This window comes from Lonchura striata, chromosome 9 (assembly GCF_050655825.1).
Source record: "Lonchura striata isolate lonStrDom1 chromosome 9, ASM5065582v1, whole genome shotgun sequence".
Lineage (NCBI taxonomy): Eukaryota > Metazoa > Chordata > Aves > Passeriformes > Estrildidae > Lonchura > Lonchura striata.
In genome coordinates this window covers 1,585,364-1,612,996 of record NC_140711.1, presented here as the reverse complement: position 1 = coordinate 1,612,996, position 27,633 = coordinate 1,585,364, and the positions used below count along the sequence as shown (strand labels likewise).

The window sequence follows — 27,633 nt, the reverse complement described above, 5'->3', positions numbered from 1 at the left end:
CCATTTTTTTCCAAGGCTCTGCGTGACTTGCCTGTGTGAAGGGTGGGTATTTAGAGAAGTCACATGTTGTCTCGTAATTTCCTGTGGGGTTTGTGGAAGATATAAGGGACAGAATACCCTGCAATTCGTGTGATACAGAAAAGTAATTTCTATTACTTGTGCCTTTTGAGCTCCAGTCACACAGAGCAGCTGCCTCAGGAGTACTCATGTCTTTTTACAGTCAGAGATATGATCAAAAGCATAGGAAATGTCAGGAGTCCTTGGTTACATCTTTGTCCTCATGTGCCTGGTACCTGCTTTTCAGCAACAGCAATGAGAAAATCATTGATTTAAATGTTACTTTAAAGCCTGCAGTGAATAATTGGTATAAGGTTGTAATACTTGCAGTTTCTTGGTCATGAGTTTAATTAATATTTTTGATCTATTTGTTCACTAAAAGAACAGTGCTGTCACAACCAACAGTAATTGCAGTCTAATTTGCAATTTTTAAAGATAATGGTAATTGCTTAAACCCACTGGGATTAGAGACAAAGTTAGAATAGATGACTATACATGTATTTTGTGACAAAAAATTGTTGCTTAGTTCCAACATATTTCACTGCTGAGAATGTTTCTCAAAGGCAGCTGATAGAAACTTTCTCTGGTGCAAATTCTTTTGGAACATGTCTATTTTTGTTCCTGGTAGAGGGTGGTTAAAACAGATGTATGAGATTCCTGGGACTGTCTGGTAATATTGTGCTAATTAGGATTTTGTTAACAGGAGTATTTTTAGCCATTGTGAAATTCAAATCTAGTTTCTTGTGTCTTCTGCAGGTTATGATTTTTTTTATGTTTTTCAGTCACTTATATGTTGAGCTTCATTACTCAGAAAGAGGATAAGCAAATACCTTAAAATCAAATCTAAATATTTCAGGGGGCCCCAAGAGATGAAGGTAGGGTGAATTGTGAGGAAAACATGCCACTGTCTGCCCCAGACAGTGGACTTTTTTCATGAGCAACATATTTAACCCTAAATGTAGGTTTGCAAAAAGGTGAAGCTGTATTATGATCAGCTCTTTTTGCTTTGGCAGGTCAGTGTCTTGTTAGGTAAAACTTACTTCTTGTCCCTAGATCCATGCATGGAGCATTTTAATGGCCTTGAAAAATTGTATTACACATTGGGGAAGGTTTGCAGAGAGGCAGAGAGAGCTCTGCAGGCTATATTGGTGCACAGGCTGCCTCATCCTCACTCTATGGGAGGCAGGAGTGGGTGGGCACAGCAAGCAGTATCAGCCTGGGGGTATTTTCTACATGTCCTTGTAGCTTAGGCACTTTGGGGAGGTAATTTAAAGCTTCCCAGTTATATTTGGGAACTCTGGCCCTTGGTATGTTATTTCCTTGTGGATAAAATTACTTTGTGTTGTGAAACTATAGCACTAATAAAATTCAGTCTTGTATATGATGAGCCCAACTTGGAGGATAATAAACTCTAAGTCATAAAATACAATCATGTAAAGGCAGAGTAAAAATCTATGCTTTACTGTGCAAAGAACTGTGATTAAAGGTATAAGGCATAATATATTTTGAAGTAGTATTGTAGATTAATCTCATTTTATCCTTAGCAGAGAATCCAAATCAAGTCAGTTACTGTAGCAATATTGCGTAGGCTTTTTACAGGTGACAGAAAAATTAAACCACAATGCACAGATCTGTCAGAATGCCAGCAAAAACCATTTTTATTCACATATATTGTGCATTATTTGTCAGGGAAGATGGTCAGAGGATCTGGGAACTCGGGTATAAATACAAATTCTGTCACATCTCTGACATAGTCTCACCTCAAAAATGCCAATGATTCTTATTTGCCACCCATCTCTGGGGAGCACTTCACAAATGCATGTTCAAACTGTTCAGTGTGAAGATTAGACAGGAACCTGTCCAGTCCATACAGGATTTATTAGGCTACAAATCCTAGACAGGGCATGACCTCACAATATCCCCCTTTACAGTACCCAGAGCTGTGGTAGGAGCTGTGCGCACTTCATATTGACAGAAAAGTAAAGCCAAACTTTATAGCTGAACATCTGCATTTGATTTTTATAAATTTATTAAATGACATTTTTTTTACCTTTATCATTTAAAAATGAACCTTTTTGACAAGCAGCTCAATTGATTTAGTAACTGTGGAATTCAGGAGGCAATTGCTGTACTAAATCAGTCAAGTCTTTCCCCATTCTTATGTCTGCTCCAAAGTAAGGTGGAAGGGCTATAAAAGAGGGATGCCTGTATCCATCTACCCCTAAAACTGACTTTGAAGAAACAGAAGTGTAAATGTCTGTGTCCTCAGGAAGGGCTCTAGTCACCAATCTGCTTTTTGCTGTTTGAAAATTGGTTATAGCTCTGGGTATTTCTAGGAAAAGGCAGATATTTTGGAAGACTGAATAAAAAATGTATGGTCTAATTTTGAATTGTGTAGAACTTTACTTACTTCATTAAAATTTCTTATTTTTAATGTTATTAATTACTTTTTTGTCTATGAGTGAGATGCAAACAGAAGCTTTCAGACTATCATCTCTAAAAATTTAGTTAGTCTGTTTATAGTACTTTCCTTCTGTGTCTGCTTTTTAATTGTATTGATTAAATTATAAAAACCCAAAGAATCATAAAGCATCAGAGGTAAGAGAAAAAAAATATTAGGAAATCAATAAACGATTGGGTAACATCTGCAAGTCATCCAAATGAGTTTCCAGAATAACACCTAAGAGTCAGAATCCCTGTAGTACAAATCTGAAATGGTCAGAATGAAATACAGTTCTTGGAAGATAGATTTAATGAAATGTAAATATGGTGTAAGATTTATAAATCCTGTAGGACAGTTAATGTGCCACACAAATTTCTGCAATCTGCTAATGAAAATTAGGACAGTTTTGCTTTATTCAGAATTATCCTTGCTGATCACAGACTAAAATAATACCAAGAAGAACCAAATAGGGAAATATAAAGATTCATGTACAAAGTAATATCATACAGAAAGGACAGAAGAACTGAGCAAATATAAAGTCACTAATTAGGTGTATACAGTGGCAGTTTTTCATTAAATCCTCTTAGGCAGCCACTAATCAGGCAACTCAAGATAGTAAAATGGGTGATTAGATTGCTTTGTCAATCACTAACTCAAAACCCAATGAAGTAGTTGATGTGGTTGTTGCAGTTCTTGTGGGGAGGAAAAATCTGTGTCCATGGCAGGCCTGAAAATGCCTGACAACATGAGGTACCCCAGAGAGAAAACCCCAGAGTCTGCAGGACACTGCCCTGTGTCCAAATCAGCCTTTAGCAGCTCATTCCATTTCTTCTTTCAGGACATTAAAATATGAGAAGGGCTTGTCCTCCTGTGTGTCCTGCTCACAAAGGGAGCGGGAGAGACTCAGACTCAGCAGTAAATGGTTTATTGGACCTGACTTAAACTGCAGATGCAAGGATCTACTTAAACTACAGGTTTTGAACCTGAAGGTGGTGATAAATGCAAACAGCAGGTTTTCTTCAGGCCTGACCTGGAAAGTTTTGCATCCATTTCAATAAACTCCTAACGTTGGCTTTAATGTAGTAGTAGCAAAAGGCAAAGTGGTGGGCTTTGACAAGATAAGGAGTGAGAAGCAAAAAGATACCTGCTAAAAGACTTCACTTGTCAAATTAATGGAGCTTTAGTGGAAGACTTATTTTAAGAAGCTGAATTTGTTTGCTTTCTCCTGTCTCTCACTCACTTGAGTGAAAAGAAAAAAGAAAATGAAACCCAAATGCTCAAACCAAACCTAATGTTTCTGTCTAACAAAAGAGACTTTTGCAAGCACCTGTAGGGATCAGTTCACTACATCTGACTAAATTCCAGGCTATGGGGGCTGTCCATTTTAAATTTAGCACAGTTTTTTTGTGCTACAAATCTGCTTAACAAGCAAGGATTTTGTTGATCATTGCTTGCCAGCAGATAGCTTGTAGCACTGCTGCAGAGTAAGTTTGTTCCTTGAATTGTAGAACAAAAATCCTCATTCCAAGAGATGGTAAAACAAACAACCCTGCAAAAGCAATAGCATGAAATTAATAAACAGGATGAAGTTTCAACTTGTGCAAAAAAGTAAATTTCAGTGGAAATGTACAGAATTAAAATGCCAAACTTGTTAATATAAAACCCATATATTTTGCATAGTGCTCTCCCAGTCCTCCAGGAACTATTCAGAGAAAGATCTTTCCCTTTCCTTCTGAAAGTTCTGATGTCTGGTCCCAAAGCAGGCAATTTGTTACCTTTATATGTGTGTCAGGTTGAGCAGATAAACTCTGTTGTTGCTGCGTTTTATCTTGCATGTGATAACTCTGTGCTGCCCTATCAAATACTACTAAGCACTGTAATGCAACAGGCGATTCTAGGGCTTTTCCTATTTTAAAAATGTCTCTCACCTACAGGGTAATTGCTTTAGAGAAAACAGGAAGATACTTAGGTTCAGTAGTGGATCTCAGGAACATGTCTGTTAAAGCCATGTATTGTGGCAAATGTGGAAAAAGAGAGCGCACCTACTCATTGCACATGTCAAGATGTAACTGCTAATTACTTTTACCATCTTACTTCAGAAAGTCTTATTAAACAGATGTTTTCTGATAGAGCCATGCCCACATTATATCATTCCCATCTTATATTTTACTACAAGCTTCTTATTTCTCTGCTGGAGTGAAAGAAAATCCTTCCTATTCCTCAGAACATCCTGCATGTCATGTGTGCTTCAGAGAGCTCAGTCACAAACCACTTGATGAACCAGGACCCAAATGTTGCAGTATGTGGATGCTAAGCCAAGAATGAATCTCTGAATGTTTTCTTGTGTTGAACCTCTAGGTAACATCAGGAACACTGAGAAACTGAGCTATGATAAACAGCAGAAGTATGAGATAATGGTCACAGCTTTTGACTGTGGGCAAAAGCATGCAACAGAAGATGTCTTGGTACGAGTTAATGTCAAACCCATGTGCAAACCAGGCTGGCAAGGTAAGTTTGAATAGCTTTTCTATTTTAATTCTTTATTTAAATCTCTTTCCTTTGGTGTTTTTCCTCTACCTCACAGAAAGGAAAGTAGGGTTCTTGTTGCACTGGTGTGGAAAACTGCTGATATTTTGTCTGCCTCATTCCAAGCCTGCTAACAAAGTGGATGATAATCCCATGTTTGCTTCTTGTCTAGGCAGAACAATAATAGACCAGACAAAAAGAACTAAGACAAATTTCTATTCTAATAAGTTATCTTATGAGAATATTCAGGAAGGTTTAAAAAAATGATGCTGATTTTCCATTGTCCTACTATTCCTTAAAAGAGCATTTTTGAAGCCACCATGACAAGGTACTTCTGCCATGTGAGCTGGAGTTGTTCAGGTTATCTTGTTTGAGGTTCAGGATTGGCTTTTGTGGCATGCAGGAGCAAAGGCACCCTCAATGGGAGTGAAAAGAATCTTTAAAGTTGATTCCTGTCTTGATTCTAAGACATTTAGGTAGGAATCAATTTGAATTTCTAAGAAGGCTGTAAGAATCTATACCCTGCCTGAAATGGAGAAAAATCCATCTGACAATTTACAGGGAAGATAGATATGCCACTAATTATTAGGAATTAAGATGGAAATGAGGGCTGCATTACAGACAAATTAATTAGATGTGACCACGTTATACAGGTGCCATTCAGGACTAGCTTGACCTTCATAACTGTAATTTTTACACATAATGATTGAGAAGGAAAAAAATCAGTTTGGCTGTTGTACTAAAAGGTAAATTTACAGATTGACATTTAGAAGAAAAAAAGGTTTTTTTGGGGAAATGAGAAGCTCTGGTCTATAGGAGCTAGTAATGAAATGTTTGCAATAGCAGGATTCCATTTCCACAGCCCTCACTTGGAGCAGAGCCACATTTCCATTTCTTGGGATGTACTAGTACCCAAGTATTTGAAGAACATTTTTGTTGAAAGAAACCACAATACCTATGAACCATTTCCACATTTTCTAACTAATCTTGCTGTTCAAACTATTTGTTCTGTAAAACTATTATGGCCTCTTTACACTGGAGAAATATTCTGTTTCCATTTTATGGAGTTATCTTAGATAAACTAAGTATCCCCAAATTAGCTTGAGATTTGTTTTAAAATGGGTGTAATTGATGAATATTTTTTCCATTTTTATATTTTTTTATTCGGGTAATTTATTGATTGAATTAGTTTTGCAAGGTGGTAATGTGTCTTTCTATTGCCCAGTGTTATTTCACAGTTCATATGGTTGTTATGGTTGTTACTGGTTCCATCAGGTGGGCTTAGACACTAGGCAACCAATAAAAGGAAAAGGAACAACCTCAAACAGGTTTGGTCAGGGTTTGGGGGGAGAGTTTGATGCTTTGTTTGTGTTATTTGTACCTTTCCATCTCTCAAATACATGACTCTTCACCTCCCTGGCACATCCCCAGGTCAAGGAGCACAAAATGCAAGGGGATGTCTCCTACTCAGGGTAGAAGGTCTTTAAGTAAACAATTGGGTAGATAGGGCTTCAGTGCTTAATTATTATTAATTCATTAATTGTAATTTGAAAACAAGCTACAGCATAATACTTCCAGAAATTTATGCATTTCTCTTAAAGAATTTTTTTATACCTATTTATTTTTAAAGGTGGAGAAATTAATGTAGGTGATGCTGTTTTCCAGTTTGAGCCAGAAAAATCACCTGTTTCTAGGGAAAAAAATGAGATCAAATAAGCAAAACTTTCCAGGTGTATTTCTAGTAGTTAAAGAGGAAATCTGGAGACTAGAAATGGAAGATGTTTATAGTGTTGTTTCTTCCCTGTGTATCTTGCTCTGTGACCTCCCCACAAAGGGGCAGCCAGCAGCTTTGCTCCATCTTCTTTGAAATAATACTATATTTGTAAAGATTGAATGACTTTAGGAAGTAAAACAATGGAAGGTTTTTGACAAAAAAGAGGAATATTCTGAATCTTTGGTTATAATAGAGATGTTGCTAAAACACATGGTATTTTTTCTTGTTCTTCAGTGTTAACCTGAACAAATAAATACTTGGATTTTCAATGTATGGCATTGGCACTTAGTTCCTAAAAGTTAATGGCTTTTGTAATTTAAATATTTTGCAGTTGTTTATGTAACTATCATGAACAGAAATTAGATCAGTCTAATTAAAAAAAAAAAATTATTGCAGCAAATTTCAGTGTAGGTTCCCTTCAGATAACCTTCCCTGTGCAGAGCTGGGACAGGGAAGAACAGGCTGATAAAACAATTCAAAATTATTCCTGTTTCTTGAGGCCAACAGCATGTAACTGATGTGTGGCAAAGAAAATAAGGCTCCACAAGCAAAGGTGCTTTCCTTTAATCAATATTTCCTTGGGCTAACAGCATTGAAATCTTCATTAAATTCAGGAGCTGCTTCCCTGCTCTCTGGCATTAATACACTAGCGGCCAGATTCCCATACAGACATTTTCAGCAAAAAAGCCTCTTCTCTATTCAGAGGCTACTCTAGAAACAAACTTGACCCAAGGTGAAACCTGCTTTCTGAACAGACCACTCTGGAATGTTATTTGTATCCTGAGCAAGCTAAAAATGTAAATCAATGAGATTAATTAATTCCTAATCTGTTATTTTAATTGGAAATTCTCATTAGCGAGTTTTGTCAAGTGAATTCTAGAGCTGTGCTACAAAATCTCTTCATGCCAGTTGTGTTTTCATGTCCATGATTTCCAAACAGTAGAGTGACCATGTCCTGCCAGGTAGGTAAACAACTGCATTACCAAGAAAAGCTGGATGATGACAGTACTCCTGACATCATAATGGCTCAATCTGCAGATTGAGATACTTTGATTTTGAAGATACTGGGCATGCACTTTCAGTAGGCTTCCTTTCACTGCAGTTGTTTTAATGTCACAAATACTGATTTCTGTAAAGTTACATCTTCTTTATTCAAAGAGGTGTGGAGAGACTTGTGACACTCCAGTACTAAATATCTATAAAGTATTTTCATTAAGGTGAAGACAAAATCCTGTAATCTAGACCAGGTTTCCTTTAGCTCATTTATGGTATTGTAATCTTTTGTCACATTTCTGTTACTTTCAGGAACAGTTTTCATGAAGCTGTTACTGTCCCTGCATAGTGGAATTACAAATGGAAATTAAATATAACCCAATGTGCTGAAAGATGCAAGACAGCAAAAATTGAAAACAATTATTCCTGTAACAGGCTCTCTGGTGAACAATGTACTGTGTGGAGAGAAAAAAGTTTAGCCTTAAAAAAAAAAAGGGCAGAATCATGGACCTGAAAACTTGAAAAATATGTTTTGAGACTGTAGGAGGTCTGTTCAATTATTGACAATTAAACCACAAGTGAGGTTGCTCCATAAAATGCAATTAATTTCAGAGAGAAAATAGTTATTAGAAGAAAAAACTTATCTGAAGCAACCAACTGGGAAAGTGTCAGAGAGTTCACAACAGTAATGACTGGCTGTACTTCCTGGGGAGATGAGTGTGGAGCAAAGACAACAGTCAAAAACTCAAAAGTCACATTTTTTCCGCTCATGAAAGGAGACTTTTTCCATTCCAAATTTCATATGGCCTTGCATGGGCAATGGTGACTAATCTGAAGTTGAGCCGACAGATAGGACTCCAAGTGGAAAACACGATTTCACAGCATCCAGCCTCAAGTGTTTTACCAGTCTGAAAAGATTTCTTGCATTTATCTTTCAAGGTCTGTGAACCATAGGCATCCACATCCATCTACTCAAGAAAGAGAATAAGGTTGAAGTTCTTTAAAAATTCATCTTAAAAGAGATAGTCCTGAAAAATTCAATTACTTCTACATAGTGTTGGCCTAAAAATAGTTTTGAAATAAAAGCTTCTTTTTGTTTATTCACCTAATAGATTATAAAAATATTCTAAAAAGGTGGTTAGTGTATCAAAGATAGTGCATGCAATTTCCTTCCTAAGGCATGTCAAGCTCACTAAGGTGACCTGGGCCCTTGCTACCACCTAAAGGCACATTCCTAGCACCTCTTTAAGGTTGAACAGGCATTGTGTGCAGTCAGATCAGATTGCTCTTCCTGCTGAAATAAAATCCTTCTTTTGTACAAAGAAGGAATGACCTTCCATTTCAGTAGCAGAGTGATCTCACATCACTTCTGGTTCAACATTCCTCAGAGATGCTTCTTGCAGTAGATGCTGAGTGACTTAGAATGGTTTTCATGGGGGCTTTCTAGTAAGATCCAGTTACTAAGGAAAACCAAAACCATATTGGCTTTTATTCTGCCAATGCTTTTAACAAGGAGGAGTATGATTACTAAGGCAATTGATTATTTGGAGGAGGTTGGTCAAGTGCAGAAACCTTCCTGATGAGGGTAATGTTCTTGGTCTTCCAGAACAATTTAAAACAGTGAAGTAATTTCTGCACTAAACATAAATCAATTTGCATTACTCTTGAGCACACATCTAGCAGCTAAAAATAACATCCTCGTATTGTCTTAGCTGCAAAGTATTCACCCATATTTTTATAAATTAAATTTTTTTTGAAGCAGGGAGTCTTTATCCAGTCTAGGCTTGGCAATGCTGTGCATGCATTAGCCACATATCCTTCAACCAGGGCAATCAGGATGAAATACTTGCATTCAGCTGTTAACTTGAATGGCACCATTTTAGTAAAATACCCACTCTAAATAACCACTCCAGACATTTGAAAACTGAACTCCTGAGTACTACCGAGTTTTGAACTTAAAATTTACGTAAGTTCATATTTGTTTTTACTTGTATCTATGCTCAAAGAAAGTAGTCATACCTGTTCCAATCTAATTTTTCAGATATGCTCTCTATAGTGAGTTCTATGTCTGCATTGTAGTTAAGTACATCTTCCCTGAGTACTCCAGGTCCTTCCATGTTTCTTTTTACCATAGCCTTTTACTGAAAACAGTGCTTTATATATTCCAGGACTGCCTTGCTTTTGCCTGGCCGTATCAGACTGATGGTCTGGGGAAACGCTTTCTTGTCTTAGCAAAATCAGCTCTTTTTCCATTTGTTGTTTTTCAGTGATTTCTCAGAAGTTTGCTGAACTTCCTGAGCACTTTGTATCATTACTAAGCATTATTTTTGTAACACCAGTTCTCAAGGACATCTTATTCTGTGCTTAGGGTATCTTCTTTCTGACTGACTTCTAGTGTGGCACTGCCTTCCTTTCCCTTCACTAGCAGCAGTAACTAACACAGTCCTGGTTTTGTGCCAGGACTGCAAATTGAAATATTATTACCTGCTCCCTGTGTACCATGAGCTTTCCATTTGCAGAGTAACCCATTATTTTCCTCTCTGCAGGCTGTTCTGCTTATCTGTGAGCACTGAAATACTGAAGCCAGTCTTTTCCATCTTAAGTGATAAAAAAAACCCATTCATTTTAGACCTAATTAACTATATTTTTATTTCCATATAACTCTGTGGAAGATAATTCCTTTGTTAACATTTCTGTATTTGCAACTACAAAACTAGTCATTTCTTTTTTTGATTTTTCACTGCAAGATCCTTCTGAGCTTCACTGGGGCAATTATCATTTCATTGAGAAGTTTCTTATCTCTGAGATGCAGCTGACAGCATCATACCATCAACATTTCCTCTGCCCAAACGTTAGAGCACTGTGGGGTATCCAGTTAGGTTTGAAGCTTTTCCTTATGATTTTTTTTTCTCTGCATGTAAATACTGCTACATATTCTTAGACCTTGGGCTGAAAAATTTAAGGCTTTCCACATGAGTTATGATACTCAATTCATTGATTTGGGTAACTACTCCGTGCAGTGTTTCAGAGTCTGTCTTTGAGACTCTGAGAAGCACTTTGCAGACTCTCTAGCAGAGACATTAGAAGCCTGTGTCCAACTCAAACCTGGCAAGAAGAAGGTTATTTCCTTAAGAAAAACAATCAGAGAGCCAATTGTAATAACAGAGCTAGTAGGGTGGGGTGATGTATTTGTCACCTAGGGCCAAGCCCTGACCTTGCTGAGGGGATCAGGGCAGACCCAGAGAACAGGCCTGACCCAGGAATGATGTCAGATCCCCCATCCTGGGGAGGAGGCATGTCCCAGGACAGGGGATCTATTATGTGAGGGGCTGCATATTCCATGGGGTGGGTGGTCAGAGACAGGAACGACACACACACCTCAGAACTTCATGCGAAAACCACAAGCTTTGTTGTTCAAACCTAGTTTCTATAGGGGGTTTGAAACACCCCAGTCTCAGCTGCTGATTAGTCTGATCCCCACACAGCCCAGCTTCCTGACCAGTGAGATGTCTGCAGCTAGCGTGGAATGTGTTAGGTGAAGTCCCTGTGCAGATTTGAATCCAACCTATCCCTGCCTCATCTGAGGACCTGTTTGATCTCTAGGCTGGCCGAGGTTGAAGGTCTGATATGACCAGATTTAGTTGGCAGCTACAAGTTAACTGCAAACTGTGGATCTCTGCAAACAGGGATCCATGGATGAGGGATCCATGGATGAGGATTGGGATCTGAGCATGTCCACAGTGCTGAGGCTCTGTCAAGCCAGAGCAGCAAGCCCTGGACTGACTCCTGGATCCAGAGATGTTGTGGCTGAGACAGACCAGCACCTGCAGCCCAGTCTGATGGGGCTGAGCTTAAACGGAGCTCCAGGCCCATGCAGGGCAAATGGAGGCCCCAGGTGAAGCCTGTGGAGGTTCGTTAGGGCTTATTAGTGCCCTTGGGGCTTTGACACTATGGGAAATTAATTGTTCAAATGCAATCTCACAACAAATAATAGCTTAACTCATGCTGTTTCATGGTTTTTAGATTCTTATATGTTAATGTCACATAATTAAGTACCATTAGATCTGGGAACATTATCACTTGATGGAATATTCAGTGTCAGTAGGTCAATCACAACAGTTATTCCATTAGGTTCACCAGCTCCTGCAGCAGCAGCCTTTTCACTGTCCTGTACTAAGCACTGTCTCTTTTTTGTTTCTCTTTTTAAAACTATCAACATGCTGCACAAAGAAAAGGTGTAAATGAATGTTTGTTTATACTTTGAGATCTGCACTTATATCTCTTAGCAAACCAGCAGAGTTTTGGACGTTAGTTTGGCATCTTTGCTGTGGAAACCCTTTAACTATAACCTGATAATCATTTCCTTAACAAGTCACTCATCTTATTTCACATAAAAAAGGCACCAGAGTAACCTTTAGCCAAGACTCTAGCCTACATAAACAGCACAGATGTGAGGATGCTGCAGAGGAAACAGAGAAGATACCAATTACACTGCTCTGGGAGCCTTCTGTTCCAGCAATTATATAGGGATGCTGCAGAGACTCACTAACGACACCACATAAATTTTATTTTACATTTAGCTGCCAAGATGCATATCTTCAGTGCAACAGGAGAGAAGTTTTGTGTTTCATTGTGTTGCAATTATCTTTAATTACATTACCATCATTTTTAACACCGTGAAATAAAATCAAAATTTATGGCCACACACATGTAGGAGACATGAACCACATCATACCTCCTCTGCATGATCTCCTTCAAGGAAAAAAAATCAGATTAAATCTCTCAGTGTCATCTAGAATTAGAAATTAATTAAAATATAAAACATGGATCACAAAGACAGTACAGAAAACCTTAAGTTTAGAAATCAAGGAATGTCTTGACATCATCCATCTGTTGTTAAAAGGAAGATGTGTTTAGTGCATTGGGATTTACTTTTAAAGGCTAACACTGTCACTGAAGTTTGATCCATTTTGATCTTGAGATCATTTGAGCACCTCAGAGATCAAGATCCATGTTTATATAGCTGCTTTATAATTTATGAAATCTAAACCACAAGCTTGACATAGTGATATTTACACTTGAATTGTAGGGATAATCCACATGGGGCTGTCTTGCATTGTCTGGAGCTGCTTTATGCTACAAGTGGCAAGCAAGCAAAAGCCTGATGAATTATAAAATTAAAACAGTGGCTGCAGAACTAAACAGTGCTAGTTTTATTCAGACTTTCCCCCTGGGATTAGTCTTCTACCCTGATAGCATTTACTCTCCTAATTTTGCTGTGTAACATGTCGTTGTAGCAGGACTTGGGTCAGGTTTGTGTCAAAGCAGGAACTGTGTTTGTTTGGTTTAGTTAATCTAAGTGGAGCCTGCCAGTTCAGGTGGGGTTATGTATCTGACCATATCTAGAAAATACCTAAATTCAGAGGCTTTTGCAGATTCAGGTTACATAAGACTTTTCCTCTGAGTCACTCCAGAGTAAATGAAAAAGTGCCACCACATTCCTGAAGGGAAGGTGCTGATCTTTTGACTTAGTCCAATGTGGGATGTTATTCTGGGAGAGAGCAAAATAATGATATTCACCCATTCAAAATGAAATTAAGGACTTGGGTTGCTGTCACAATAATTTCTTCACACTGTTACTACCACTTATTGTTGCTTGTTCCAGCTCTGTGCACTTCCCAGCATTGCTGCTTGCACTGGTGGTGAGATGCAGAGGGTGCTGGCCTCAGGTTCACAGCTCTGGGAGCTAAGTGCTTGGGGGTAGGTTCTATGGAAATAAGCCAGTTGTTTTATATCAGAGATGTTGCTTCCTTTAGAAACAGTTCTGCCATCACAGGATTGTAACCTGCTCCAGTATTGCCTCACGCCTAACTGGTAATGCCTCTGGCATGGAGAGAGACTTCTTGGTGGAATTCCTAAATCTGCACTAAGTCAGTGAAGTCAGTGCTGGTGCAGTTGAGGATGAGGATTGGTCTGTGGTGATGCAGTGGACCAAGGTACAAAGACATGAGTTCAAGTCTAGTTGATGTTTTACAATTTAGAACTGAGATAAATGTGAGTGATTTAGAGAGGTGCGGGGTTTATGATCTCTGGGTACAAATTCCCACTTCTGCCAAGCTGAAAACAAGCATGAAACAAAATACCTCTTCCAGTTCTTGTGGCAGAAACAGAGGCTTCCCATCATTCTTCCTTGTGAACAATGGTATTTTATATGATGTGAATTTTATAGGACATTCCTTGTATAGCTGCGGTGAATGTGCAGCTTCAGGCACCTTGCAATTTATAATTCAGTCTCATCTCACATCCACTACTGAATATTTTGCATGACTACTGGTCCATTTGGTATACCTGAGAAATGGCTGAAAGCTGCTGAAATAGTCAGAAAGGTTCCAGATATATATAAGGCTTTATTTTCCTTTTGGGGCAGAGGAATACAATGCCTGAACTGGTGAGTAAGAGATTATAAAGATTAGTAATTCATATATTATTAGTTTGCATAAAACCAGCAAATTACTTTATTTTTACTGAAGTACCTCAAAGAATTTGTTGCTCCTGTTCTATTGGAAAAGTGTTAACCTCAAATTTCTGCAATGGAGAGGGAAAAGAAACCTATTACTGTAATGATGTCCCATATATGGTACTTGAAATTCTAATGGAACTGTTTAAACTGACAATTGCAGAGAAACTATGCAATACTGTAGATCAAGTCTAACAATGTGGAACAAATGGAGCGAATTACATGAAAATTACAACTGAAATAGTAACTCAGTTTTGTGTGCAGATGCAGTCATGGTTGTCTTAGTCATAATATACTTGTCCTAAAACTTTTAGTAAAAGCCAATTGGGTTATGTGAAAAAGAAGATCTGAGAATTCTGAAATGCAGACCAGTGGTTGTAGCATCATTGCCTGGACTCTGGACTAACGACTTCCTCACACTTTGAAGTGTTTGCATGAATGTTCAGGACTTCTTCTAAATGTTTAATTTAATACAGTTTAAGACCTGAGAAAGAGCACCATTTTTCAAGCTTTCTGAAATGAGATCTGTTGAAAAACACAAACTCCTTCACCTACTAAATGCATAGATACATATTTGTATCCGCTATTAGTTTTCCCTTCCACTGATATTTAGAATGAATCTCTGTCCATTTGCTTTCAGGGATTTTGTTGACTGCCAAGACCTAGAACTTTTCCATTCATGAAGGATGCAGCATCTCTTCTTTAAGAACATACTGAGAGTTGGGGTTGTTCAGTGTGGAGAAGGCTCCACAGAGATCTTGCTGAGGCCTTTCAGTGCTTGGAGGAGACAGCAGAAAGATGGATAGAAAGATTTTACTGAGGCCTGTAGTGACAGGACAAGAGGCAATAGCTTTAAGTTGGATTTAGATTGGATATATGATTTTGTTTTCCCCCCTATAAAGTTGCTGAGGCACGGCACAGATTGCCAGAGAAGCTGGGGATGCCCTATCCCTCCAGCTGAGATCAGGCTGGATGGGACTTTGAGGAGCCTGGTTTAGTGTCTGGTGTCCCTGCCCATGGCAGGGGGTTGGAGTAAGTGAGCTTTGAGGATTCCTTCCAACTCCAGCCATTCTGTGACTTGATTAAAATATGAGCTGTAAAGACAGCTAAAATACATATTTGTAATTACTGATGCTTTTTGGGTTTTCTCTGAAGCATGTTGCAAACACCATAATTATTAAAATGCTTCAGTTGAGCAGCACAGGGGTTATGTGTGGCACATACAGGTGGCTGCCTGAGTCAGGGAATTATTTAAATGTTGTGGGCTGTGAGGCATCTGCATAAACACAGATAAGTCATATTTGGCTGGAAGCAGGAGTCATCCTTTCACTGGAACTTCCTGTCATTAGTGCTTCACAAAATTAGGAAAATGTTCAAAGACAAGAAGTGGCGGTACAGAGGTGTTATATTTGACTGACATGTGTAGCCTGGTCTTTGGAGGTATTTGTTCTTATCACAACACTGTGAAATCTGACAAAATTGGGGGCAGCAGACACCTCCTCCCTGCAGAGTTAGCTTGTAGTCTGTCACAGAACATGGGCACTGCAGCTCCAGATTGACACCAATTAGCACTTCTTATCAGGAGATGTGTGCAGCCCCTGCTTGTGTGACTCAACTAGCAGTAGTGTTACTTAAGTGAGCCTGAAACTCTTAGAAAAACAGGGCCAAAATCCAATTTTTTTAGGACAGTAGCTTATTGATGCCTACTTCAGAAACTCTTTACTTTTGCCTTAGACAGTGTCCTTTGAGAACAATATGTAATTTGAAATTACATAACCCCTTTCACTTTTTTTACTCACCATTGGATCTTGTTTTTGATTTGTTTGTTTTTCCAGACTGGAACAAATGGATTAAATACAGGCCTGGCTCTGGCAGCATACCCTTGTTTCCCAGCATCCAGCTAGAAATGTGTGATGCACCAGTTTCCTCAATCCACACCACCATTGAACTGCAAACCAATTACATCGGAAAGGGCTGTGATCGTGAAACCTACTCTGAAAAATCTCTGCAGAAATTATGTGGTATGAATATGGATTTCAGATGACATAACAATGTTCTTTCAAACAAGGCACCAGCTCCTTGTGACCTGTAAGGATGCAGCACTTGTATTTAGCTCAGCTGTGTCACTTTGGATTGTAGCAATGAAAACTGTGAGAGTAATGATATTTGACAGCTGTTCCATCCTTCTTTTCCATTTGTTTTCACTCTACTTCATACTTTCTCCCTGCCTTATTTTAATTTTTTTCTCTCCTGTTCCAATTCCACTCTCGATTTTTTCTTGTTCCTCATTCCATCTCTTTCTCCTTCTTTCTTCCCTCTGCTACAAATAGTGGTGTGACAGTGTAGTGAGACTTCCAGTGTAGATTTACCATCACAGGAAGACCTTAGGATTTGAAGGGAATTGAATCTCCCTGTTGTGTTTCAGTCCTCCTGACACAGCTTGCTGTTCTTCTGCTTAGTGCTGTGCCAGAGAACAAAAAGTAAATTTAAATTCTGGGCAATCATTTGAGCAAAAAGATTTAAGAAACATGAACTTCAGATAAGAGCTGACCTGGTGGAAAAAGTATTTCCTAATTTTTTCTTCCCTTTTTGTGCTTTTTGATAACTTAATGTAAAATGCAGAAATCAGTTTTGAAAAGCAGGTTAAATACTTTAAGGTACTGCTGTATTTTTTTCAGAATTTAAGATTCTATATCTGTCAAAGCAATGGCCATGCAGTAATTTGTTCATCTTTTGATATCAGATGTCTGTCCTGCTCTAATATCCTATCTTTAGAGTTATCCTCTGAAGCCCTGAAGGTGTAGACATTAATTCCCATCTTCTCTGTCTCTTTGCCTGGTTTCTGTCTGAGCTACAGTAGCAATTGTACAATTTTTTCCATTTAAATGTGTGGATTTTGGTTTGGGGTGCTCTCATGTAGGGCTTGCCTTTGCTCTGATAACCATCCAGAAGTGCTGCAGATTGTTAAGATTAATACACTAACCTTTATGAAATAATTTTTGTAAATGAAAAATTTCAGCCAAAGTTACTAAATTGTTAAAAATGGAGAAGAAATTTCCAGGGGAAAATGGTTGGCAGTTGCAATTATCAGGTATCAGTGGAGATGAAGAAAGGGAGGTAAAGGTGAGTGGGAATAGTAGCATTGTCTGAATGTTTTCAACTTCAAAATTGCTTAGTTAAGATCACAGAAACAATCATGACTTTGCTTCTATGTCTTTATCCAACTGGTTTTGCTCTAGAAGAGCAGATGAAAATCCATCTGCCCCAATATGCATCTTAATCGTGGTAATGATATTAAATCTGAGAGGCAGAGCATGGCTTAATTTCATAAAATACTAAAATTTTAATAAACATAAATATGTTATAGCTAAAGTCAAATACTTTTGCCTCCTCTAAGAAGCTGTTTTGGCAGCCAAAATAACTTTGCTTTGTGCTGTTACAGACCTGAACTGCAAATGGCACAATCACTTGGCACAGATCACTACAAACAAGACCTAAACCATGAAATTATTACCTTGAAATCAAACAATGATAGCAGCTATATCAAACAATATTATCATTTCAAGTGTAAGGCTGAAAGGAGGTACCTTCAGCTGGTGTAAAAGTCCTTAGTTGAGGAAGGTTGTACAAACTGTAAGGGGCTCTGTTTGCAGAGTGTGGCTTGATTGCCTCACCTGGTGACACTGGAGTAGAAAAGAGAATTACAGGCATCTCTCAAGTCTGCCAGGGCCATTGTGGTGGCTGCAGGCAGCTCTGAGCACTGGACAGACATCCCTGCTGAACTTCAGCTCTGGCTCAGCTCATCTGTGAAGGAAGAAAATGGAAAACACTTGAGAAAACAAGTAAGAGTGTAAGAGTGTATGTAAATAGGGGGAAAATTCTCACTGCTGAAAGAATTTTTCTTTTGGTCCAGGTTTGCTATATCTTCATAGAGAGCAGACATGGTAAAAACTTGTAACAGGAATTTGATGAAAAGGCTGTAAGTGACAATGTGCTTTACATGAGAATTGCATTTAGCCTGGCCTGCACTTTGCTATTTAGTATTTATTACCATCCTTGATGCAGAGAGAAATCTTATGAAAGCAGCTTAAATTATTTCTGGAAATCAGTTTTTCTCCCAGACATTACCTTATTGTAACTAATGGTTGGGTGATAAAATCCTTTGAAAAGGATGAAACCCCTGAATTATTTTGTACAGTGAAGCATGGTGTGATTGCAGAGGATGCAGAACTGAGCACTCAGACAGCTCTTCAGCTTGTAAAATGCAAGGCCTTTCTGTATAAGTAAAGATCCAGTTTGCAAAATAAATCCTGTGCTCATTTCTTCATTTATATGTTGGAAATCTGGAGAAGGCAGATGTTAAGGAGGGTGAATTAAAATTCATTATTTATATGATGGAAGGTTTAAATCTGCTTTTCAATAACCCAGAGATTTACACTTCTTTATACAGTCGAGGTGGGCAGCTAAAATGAATAAATTACACTTGAGTCATTTTAAAGTCAAGGAATTATTAGTGTTGTGCCTCAAAGCATTTTAGAAAGCATTTTTTTACCTTGTTACCTGACAGTAATAAAAAGTATAGACAGACTGAAAGACACTGTACTGCAAAAACACATCAGAAAAAATCAGACTAAAATAAACATAGGTTAAGGAGTCTAAAATAAAGTGTAAAGATGGCTCTAGTGCTGTCTCCTTTCCCTCTAAATGCAAATAAAATAGAAAATAATGGGATTGCCAATTCTCACATGTGGCAGATGGGAAACTGAGACAGGGAAACACTATCAGCCTCAAGGCCCTGCTCCAGCCATGATCCTGCTCTCTCTCTCCATTATCCTGGGTGATGTAGCATTGCAAGAGGCCCAAAGAAAGTTGTTGATCTGATCACAAAGGACAGTTTGGGCTGGATGTTACTTGGATTATTTGTTTCCAGCTAAGCCAGTAGTCTGGTCCAGCTCAGGAAGCAGCATCACTGTGTGCTTATCCTGGCACAAAGTTTGGAGCCCAAATTTGCAGGACTGGTAGAGGAGGTGGAGCCAACTGCATAAATCACTTGTGAAAATAAGCACATTTATCTGCAAGAGGTGCCTCAGGGGTCTCACCCCAAAACTGTGCTTCATGCAGCAGTTCCTGCATTGTTCTGGAAGCATTTTGGAAGAAAAAGGCATCAGGCACTACCTTTTGGAAGAGCACTGACTACATGATAAGGCTGTTCTGGGAACACCTCCAGAGACATGCTGTTTGCATTGCTCCAGGTCTGTCTCCGTACATGAGAGGAGTCTGGGACTCTGACTGCATTTATTAGGAATAGGAAAAGCATGACTTATTCCAGCCAAATCTCCCAAGCACATAATCCAATTATTTTTTTCAGGGCAGGATTAAAACAAAAAACAGGATGAGATTCCAAACTTAGCCATAAATGTCCATACAAATATGGGTAGATAAAGTAGAACCTGTTGAGCTTGGTGCTGGTTACACAAATGCAGTGTCCTGTATTATCCAGAATTACAGTTTGTAAAATAAATACATGTTGTCTCCATGCTCAAACTGTGAACACATAGGTGTTAGGTTTGGTATTCAAAGTAACACTTCAAAATAGCCTCATTTTACAATAATAACTTTTGGAGAAGAATCCAAGACATTCAGTTACAGAATAAGGTAAATATTTCCAAATCATTACTATAATACATTTTTTTAAAGCCCATATGAAACAATTCTACACACTTTTGGCTTAAATTTTTTTGCACTCCTGCAGAACATTGGGATATTTTATCTCTTTTTGGATGGTGAAGGAGGGCAGAACACCTTAGCAAGGGATTTTTTATGCCATCACAGTTTGCTCATCATATTGTTACTTGACAAAGCAGCAACAGGAATACAAAGATTGTGCTTTTTACCCTTGGAATCATATTTCCTGCTACAGCTGTCTTTCACCAGTGGGTAAATGCTCTGGGTAGCTCCTTGCATGGTTTTCTTAGTGCCTGGCAGTTGATAAGCTGTAAGCAAACACAGAGCTGTGAAGAACTGTGCCATTTTATCAGATCTTGGTACCACAGTGTTTTCTATCTCAGTCTATCATTAAAGAACACACAGAGCTCCAACCATCAAATATGTACCAGAAAGCAGCACTGGAGTGATATTATTTGGTTGGGGTGTGGTGCTTCTCTCCTCTCAGCCCCTAAATTATCAGGCTAACCCAGAGATACAAGGCTTTGAGGGGAGGAACATCAGGAGATGTGCAAAGATTCCAAAAGAGGCTCTCACCCCAATGTGGTTGTCCAGCTTCTTTATTCCATGAGGTCCGGGGGGAAGAGAGGGGGAAAGAGGGTGAACAGGAAGAGTCATGGCCTTATCTAGGCTCTGGACAGAGAGGGCTTCTTGGCTCTCCACCAACCCCGTCAGAGCAGGCTTATCTGATCAGAGTCACAGGGGTCCCTGGAAATGGGGAAGAGCATAGCCTGAGTGCACTGTAACAGGGGTGAATCCCCCCTGTGAATGGACATTCCTCCCAGAATTACTGGGGATATCAACGACTGGCTGCTGGACACTGTGGGGCCTGTCCTGCATTCATACCACTGTGCTGTATTTTACAGCACATCATCCCCACAAACCTTCATGCTGTCAGGGTGGGAAGATAAATGCAGAAAATTTGTTTTGACTCTTAGCAGATCTTGAAATAGCTGAAGAAATGTCATTAATGAATTTCAGAAAATAATGAACATTTCTGAGAAAGATAACTTTACATTATTTTTTATAGTTTTCTGTAAAGTACATTTAATCTAGGAAGCTCTTGCTGGTTCATGATGGTGGCCATTTTATAACATTTCAGTGATTTGGTATTGAGGCTGGTAGGAGCATTTGAGTACTAAAATAGTCTAAAGAGTGTGAATCAGAACCCTGGCCTATATTAACCGTCTCAGCTTTTTCACTGGACTTTCATTGTGTTATTCATTATGTGATTTGCAGGAGCTTCCTCAGGTGCCATTGACCTGTTACCATCTCCCAGTACAACAACCAACTGGACAGTTGGACTCCTCATAGACAGCAATGACATGGTTTTTAAATTTGATGGAAAGCAAGGAGCCAAAATCCCAGATGGAATAGTCCCGAAAAATTTAACTGATCAATTCACCATCACTCTGTGGATGAAACATGGACCTAGTCCTGGATTAAGAGCTGAGAAGGAGACTATTCTCTGCAACTCTGACAAGACAGGTGAGTCTGTGTATGGAAAAAAATGTTATGCAAAGGGAATATCAACAGCAGTAAAGTGTTACCATGACTCCTGATTTAATTTGGTCTGAGAAAAAACTAATCTCAGATGGTGACACTCCAAACATTACTGACTTGAGAGCTTATTGAGAGGCCTGATGACTACCTAAATTTCAAACACAGATGGGATAACACAGCTAGAGATTTCACAGAAATTGACTGATAACATAACTAAATTTTGTTTAGTATTTTTTTCATTATTTAGACTGAAACAGTTGTAACTCTCCACTGAAACAAGTTAGATAAAATATGCATTTGATTTTCATTTATTAGCTGGGACAGGATGATTCCATGAACAAAGCTGATATAGCATAATTCAAGAAGAGTCATACCAATCCATGAGAAAACTCAGTTCTTTGGGGTTTCTCTGATGTGACTGGGTGCTGTCAGTCTGTGAGGCTCCCAGACACCAAGGGCTGTGTGTGGCTGAGCCAGGTGTGTCCCCCCGCAGAGATGAACCGACACCACTACGCGCTCTACGTGCACAACTGCCGCCTCGTGTTCCTGCTGCGCAAGGACTTCGACCAGGCCGACACCTTCCGCCCTGCTGAGTTCCACTGGAAGCTCGACCAGGTACCTCCCTCATGTTTCCCAAGGCCATCCAGGACCCTTCCTCCTCAGGCCTTTAGGCTGCACCAGGAACCACCCAGATCCCACAGCAGCTGTCCAGAGTTTGTCCAGAGTCTTCCAAAATCTCTTGCAATTACACTGCAACTTGCAGCTGTTGCAACTCTAATTAGGATTCACATAAAAAGAGACAAATAAGTTAACTTCATAAGTAGAGGTTTATATCCTTTGGCAGTGGAGAGAGACATGATATTGCATATAGTTCCCTAAATGTTTTCCATTTGTCATTTTAAAAAAAATCTGTTTTATCAGCACAATGGGAGTGATGGAAACCTTTTTGGTTAAGAGCATGCTGATACACAGAAAGGCACTTCTATTGTATTGTAAATCCTATCTGCAGATCTTTTATCTGCTGTGCTGTATGTAATTTTGCCTTATTATTAAGCATATATTGAAAGAAAATTATTATTAAAGACATAAGAGTTGCCTTTCATAGACTTATTCATTCTAGGCAGGATAAGCATCATTTGGATGAAAGAAGACAGACTTCAGCAAAGTACTATTTTTTTCAAAGGAAGTTCCTTCTTACCTTTGGGTCCAAAATATACTATGGAAAATGTAGCTATAGGAATGTTTACTTTTCTAATTCACCTTCTAAATTTATATAAAAAAGAGATATCCATCATATTTATGAAATGAGTGTGGTAAGAAAGTCTGTGGTGGTCATAGCACTCGCTTTGCATTTACACTAACCAGTCTGGAATCAGTTTGTGCTGTACTCGATATGAAATCTTAGTGTCTCAAAATGAATTTAAATCAAATCATATTGAAGATTGCAAATCAGGAGTAACTGATATAATCTCAGATAAGGCTGTTGTGAATGCTAAAGATGGACTTGTATTTCTAAACTCGGTACTAAGCATCTAATTAATGATAATGCAGAGTTTTTGGGAAGTATTGTGATTTTGAAAATTGGGTGCAGTCAACTTCTATATCCTTAAAATGAGAGAGAACCAATGTCCTCTCAATAAATGAAATTTATGTGTGACTTGTGACTTAGCCATGAATTTTCCTAACTACTACTGAAAACTCATACATGATGTAAACTAGTGACAGGAAATATTTTTAGATCACTTGATTAATTTCCTTTCATTTGGCTGCTGTCAATTGATTTTCACTGTAAATTTTCAGCTGTTGTTTATAGATGAAAAAGAAAGTAAGATTAAAATAAAGTTTGTTATGTGCCCAGAATTCCATGAAGATAGATTTATATTGTCAAGGTGATACTGTTGTAAGTTTTGTCATTAAGGGACCTCATAAAAATTGCTACTTTATCTCTTCTTCATGCTCCATCTGGCCTTTATGGTAAACTAGAAGAAACTGAAAATAAAACATATGGGAATAATGGGTCAAGAGAGAACTTGCATGGTTTTGAAGACAAGGCAGTGAAAAATTGTCACTAAAATGTAGTAAAATGATGCCTTCTTCTAAATATACCCAGAGTGGTCTGTCTTAGAAAGCACAGGATATTTTAAAACCACATCATAAAACAAGTTAGGGTCCTACTCAATATGAAAATAAGCTATGCTAGACTTTCAGGAGTAGATTAATTTGATATACCTCTGGAAATCTCACCTTCAGAACAGTTTATTCTGTAGTGGGGAAACCCTCCGATTCCCTGCTGTTGTTGTTTTGTTAAGAAAAGCCTGGAAATGAAGCAGTGCCCAACTGCTCTCTCTGTTCCCCCACCTGTCCTGTGGGGCAGGGTGCTGCAGACAGGACAGGGCAGAAATTACTCTGCAAGACCCTCCAGGGCTTGGTCCCAACCACAGCCAGAGCAGAGGAAAATGTGGCAGAGAACTTTATTGCTCAGCTCACTTTATGAGTGCAACAATCTAGAGATTGTTTTTGCTGAGAGGTATCAAGTGACCTTGGAAGAGGGTGAAGCTTGAACTGGTGAAATCATTTATCACTCTCACTGCAGAACAGTAAAATTTATTATACCAGCTGCTCTGGGCTCTATCTGCTCCATAAGAATCCTCATTCTTTCAGGGCAATGACTAAGTTTAATTTAATTGTCTAGATCTCATTTCTGTGGTGGGGGAGTTTGGCACACACCTTAGCTGCAGGCTCTGTCCTTGTCTGGATACAGGGATCCACAGAACATTTTACACAGCTGCAGCTGAGCAGTGCATCTGGAGCCTCTTGACACCACAAGCCTTGCACAAGAAGTGTCTGGAAGCACCACATGACTGTGTCTGCCAGGTTAGCTCTAGGAAGATTGTCTTTAAGTCAGTTCATAAACCTAAGGATTTATTTCCAGTATAGCTTTCACTTTATTTGGCCCTATTTGTTCAATTGGTGGCCTTTGCTAGGTGAATCTTTTACTTACTGCGCTGATCCATGACCTGAGAGTGCCACAGCCCTGGGCAGACGTGCCTTTACCAGTGACCTACTGACACAGGACCTCCACAAAAGGTGCTGATAACCAGAGGTATCAGACTTTTCACTGAGGGTGTCCTTGTTATTTATGAGAAACAGGAAAAAAAGAATTGTGGATAGTTTGGGATTTTCCCCACTTTCTTCATTTTACAAATGAAGTGTCTTATTTGTGAGAGAACCCATTAGTAGTAATCTGGAAAAAAAACAGTATGGAAAGAGCAATCTTAAAGAAAATCAGTGTCAGGTCTGTAACACTGGTAATAAAAACTGCAATAGTTGCCCAGGTAGTGGAGCTTCCTTCATTTTATTTCCATTTCCTTGTAAACCCAGGTGTTTCCTTTGTTTCAGGATCATGACCTTTTTTCTGAGTTTACCATTCAAAAGTTTAAATTTAATATCATTATGTGTTTTTCAACATTTATGTAATTTCTTTTCTCGTACTTTAAGTATTGGACACTTTTTAAACCCAAAAACTTGTTACAAAAATGGGCAAAAATTACTTTTAACAAAACAAAAATTTTGTTACCAAAGTCAGTAAAAGGCATCTAAAGTATCACCTAATTATCTCAAATGGATAAGAACATAGGTGTTATTTTAAGTGAATTATTTAGGCAGCCAAATATGCATTTGGACCATCTAAGAATAACATATAAAATATTAAAACTGTTTCTTTGACTTTCTTAGAAAGCTGTGATCCAAACCAGAATTGTAGTTTGAATGATTAACCCAGTCATTCAAGCCTTTGGTGACACTAAACAGGATGATGTATTTCACACTGTTCAGAACAGATATTACACTTTTCATACAAATATGAGGACAGCCAAAAGGTATTTTTTCTTCTCCTAAATCAATAGGATAACAACACTTTTTTTATAGGAAGAAGGTATCTGAGCCAGAGATTAACAATTTTTTCATTTACTTTTTTCACAGTGCAACATTATTTTCAGGGTGTTATCATTCTGCAAACAATCTTCACCCCATGGGCAAAATTTATGTTGATCCCATTAAAAACAGGGAACCTAGTGCATGATCTGGAGTCATTATAAGTCAGCAAAAACCAGATAAACATGCAGAAAGTTACTGTTTCTTTACTAAGATTAGATAAATTGTTTGAATAATCCAGAATTAACCTGCAGTGCTTTTCATTGTGAAAAAGCCCCAAAACAATTCCTTTTCTAACAGGAACTACAGGAGACAGTTTAGATAAGCCTAAATGTGGTGCATTTTGTCTGTGTGGGCACAGAGCTGCTGAAGGCTCAAGGCAAGGCCTTGGTTTGCACTTCACCACTTCAGTGGCCACACACACACCAGGGGTTTCCCCTGGATGAAGCAGCCATGGCAGTCAAGCACTTCACTCCCAGCTCCTTTTTTAAAATCAGCACCTGCTCAAGGACATGGTAGAGCAGGAACTGACTTTCAAAGGAGTTTATGTTACATGATAAGAGGGTAAAGTGAAATTGATTTGGTATTTGGACTCTTTTTTAAAGTATAGTTAAATTGGATATTTTCATTAAATAACAGGATTTATGCCTTGATGTGGTTCTTTTACGCTGGTTTGTTAAACATTGTTTAGAATTGGAATTGTTATTTTTTGTGCATTCAGTTTTAAGAGCACCCTTCATATAACAACAACTGTGCATGGCCTCCCTCTTGAGAGATCCAGAGAGAGAGAAAACGAGTGAATATTTATGGAAAGTGCACAAGAATCTCAGTCCAAGAGGGGTAACGGTACACAGAGACAGGATGCTGTGAATTTCCATCACATTTCTCTGTGCATGAAATTTGTTCTCTAGGTAAAATCCATCAGGCTTGGCAGTCCCATCCTTTCCATCATGATGCTCTATTTGAAGTCACTTTTTTTTTCATGATGGAGTTTAGTTGTTTATTACTTGAAGTTCAGAAGAGTTCCTTATGCTCTTAAACACTTACTTTAGAAATTGGTACGTAGGCCTGCATTACTTTATGCATATAGCTTTAATAAAACTGCAGAAACAAATAAGTGAGGTGTTTGCCTACAGAGGCAATAAGAGAGAAATGATAAATGAATGACTAATTCTGCAACAGAGATGAAAAAATTCCAGGATTTAAAAAGTCTTTGTGGCATTCCTGGTACTTAATTGCCTTCCATTACAGCCCTGTCTATTTTGACACACTTTATTACTACTTTCCATCTTTAAATGCTATTTTGACAAATATTTATTCAGTGTCTTGCTTCAAAACAGTTTTTGGTAACGCAAGGATGAGTCACCAGTGATGATAAATACTAAAAATATTCTTTGAGATTCCAAGTGAAAGAAGCTTTCATGTAAGTTTTTAATGCAACTGCTCTATCACTGATAACAACAAAATCTTGACAAATCACACCAGTGGCTCTCCAGAACTTGCTTTATGACATACAGAAGTCCCCTTGAGCTCCTCTAAAGTATTCACTACAAATTTGTGTGCCTTTGTGCATTTCGGATTTCTGCAGTACAGCCCAGTGTGAAATGCAGTGACTGCTCTGTGCTTCTGTAATACTTCTATGACCTTAAGGAACAACCAAACTCAATATTTTATCATTTCTCTATTTGCTTTTGCTTGAAGTTATTTGGACATTTTTCTGCATATTTCTGTTCCATATTTTGCAATTTTATGACCTGTTTTATTACAGGTTTATTACACTGGTATGGGATTTTCACACCTGTTCATGCTCAGCTACTGTTCCCCAAGACTATAAAAGAGCTGGGTCAACCCTTCTGAAAATTATCCCTATTATGTGCTGTCCTTTGGATTTACATGGGCAACTATTTTACCATATGTAGTTATGGTCATTCCCAAGGGGAGTTAGAACTGTTGCAAACATTCTTTTCACCCTGAGACACCAATTTCTCAATGAAAGCAGAAAAAAGAAAAGGAAGGTGTGAGAACCCCAGCCTTGCTCTGGGGTCTCATGTGGTGGTGAAATTCCTCCTCCAACCCGTGCTTCCAAAGAAAAATTCCACAGGCTTTAGCTGTTTGGTCTCAAGGCAGTTTATTGCTAGTTATCTAACAGATTATGTTCTTGGA

General features: G+C 38.5%; 1 protein-coding gene across 6 annotated transcripts in view; it reads left to right on the top strand.

The window, feature by feature from the left end:
- CLSTN2 (calsyntenin 2) overlaps window positions 1–27,633 on the top strand; it is a 350,034-nt gene that overhangs the window by 259,253 nt on the left and 63,148 nt on the right. For all 6 annotated transcript variants that reach the window (XM_085587480.1, XM_031505652.3, XM_085587484.1 and 3 more), the window contains 4 exons: window positions 4,859–5,008; window positions 16,146–16,331; window positions 21,274–21,522; window positions 22,031–22,152. In XM_085587480.1, coding sequence (XP_085443606.1) covers window positions 4,859–5,008; window positions 16,146–16,331; window positions 21,274–21,522; window positions 22,031–22,152 — 707 coding nt within the window. The remainder of the gene's footprint in view (window positions 1–4,858; window positions 5,009–16,145; window positions 16,332–21,273; window positions 21,523–22,030; window positions 22,153–27,633) is intronic.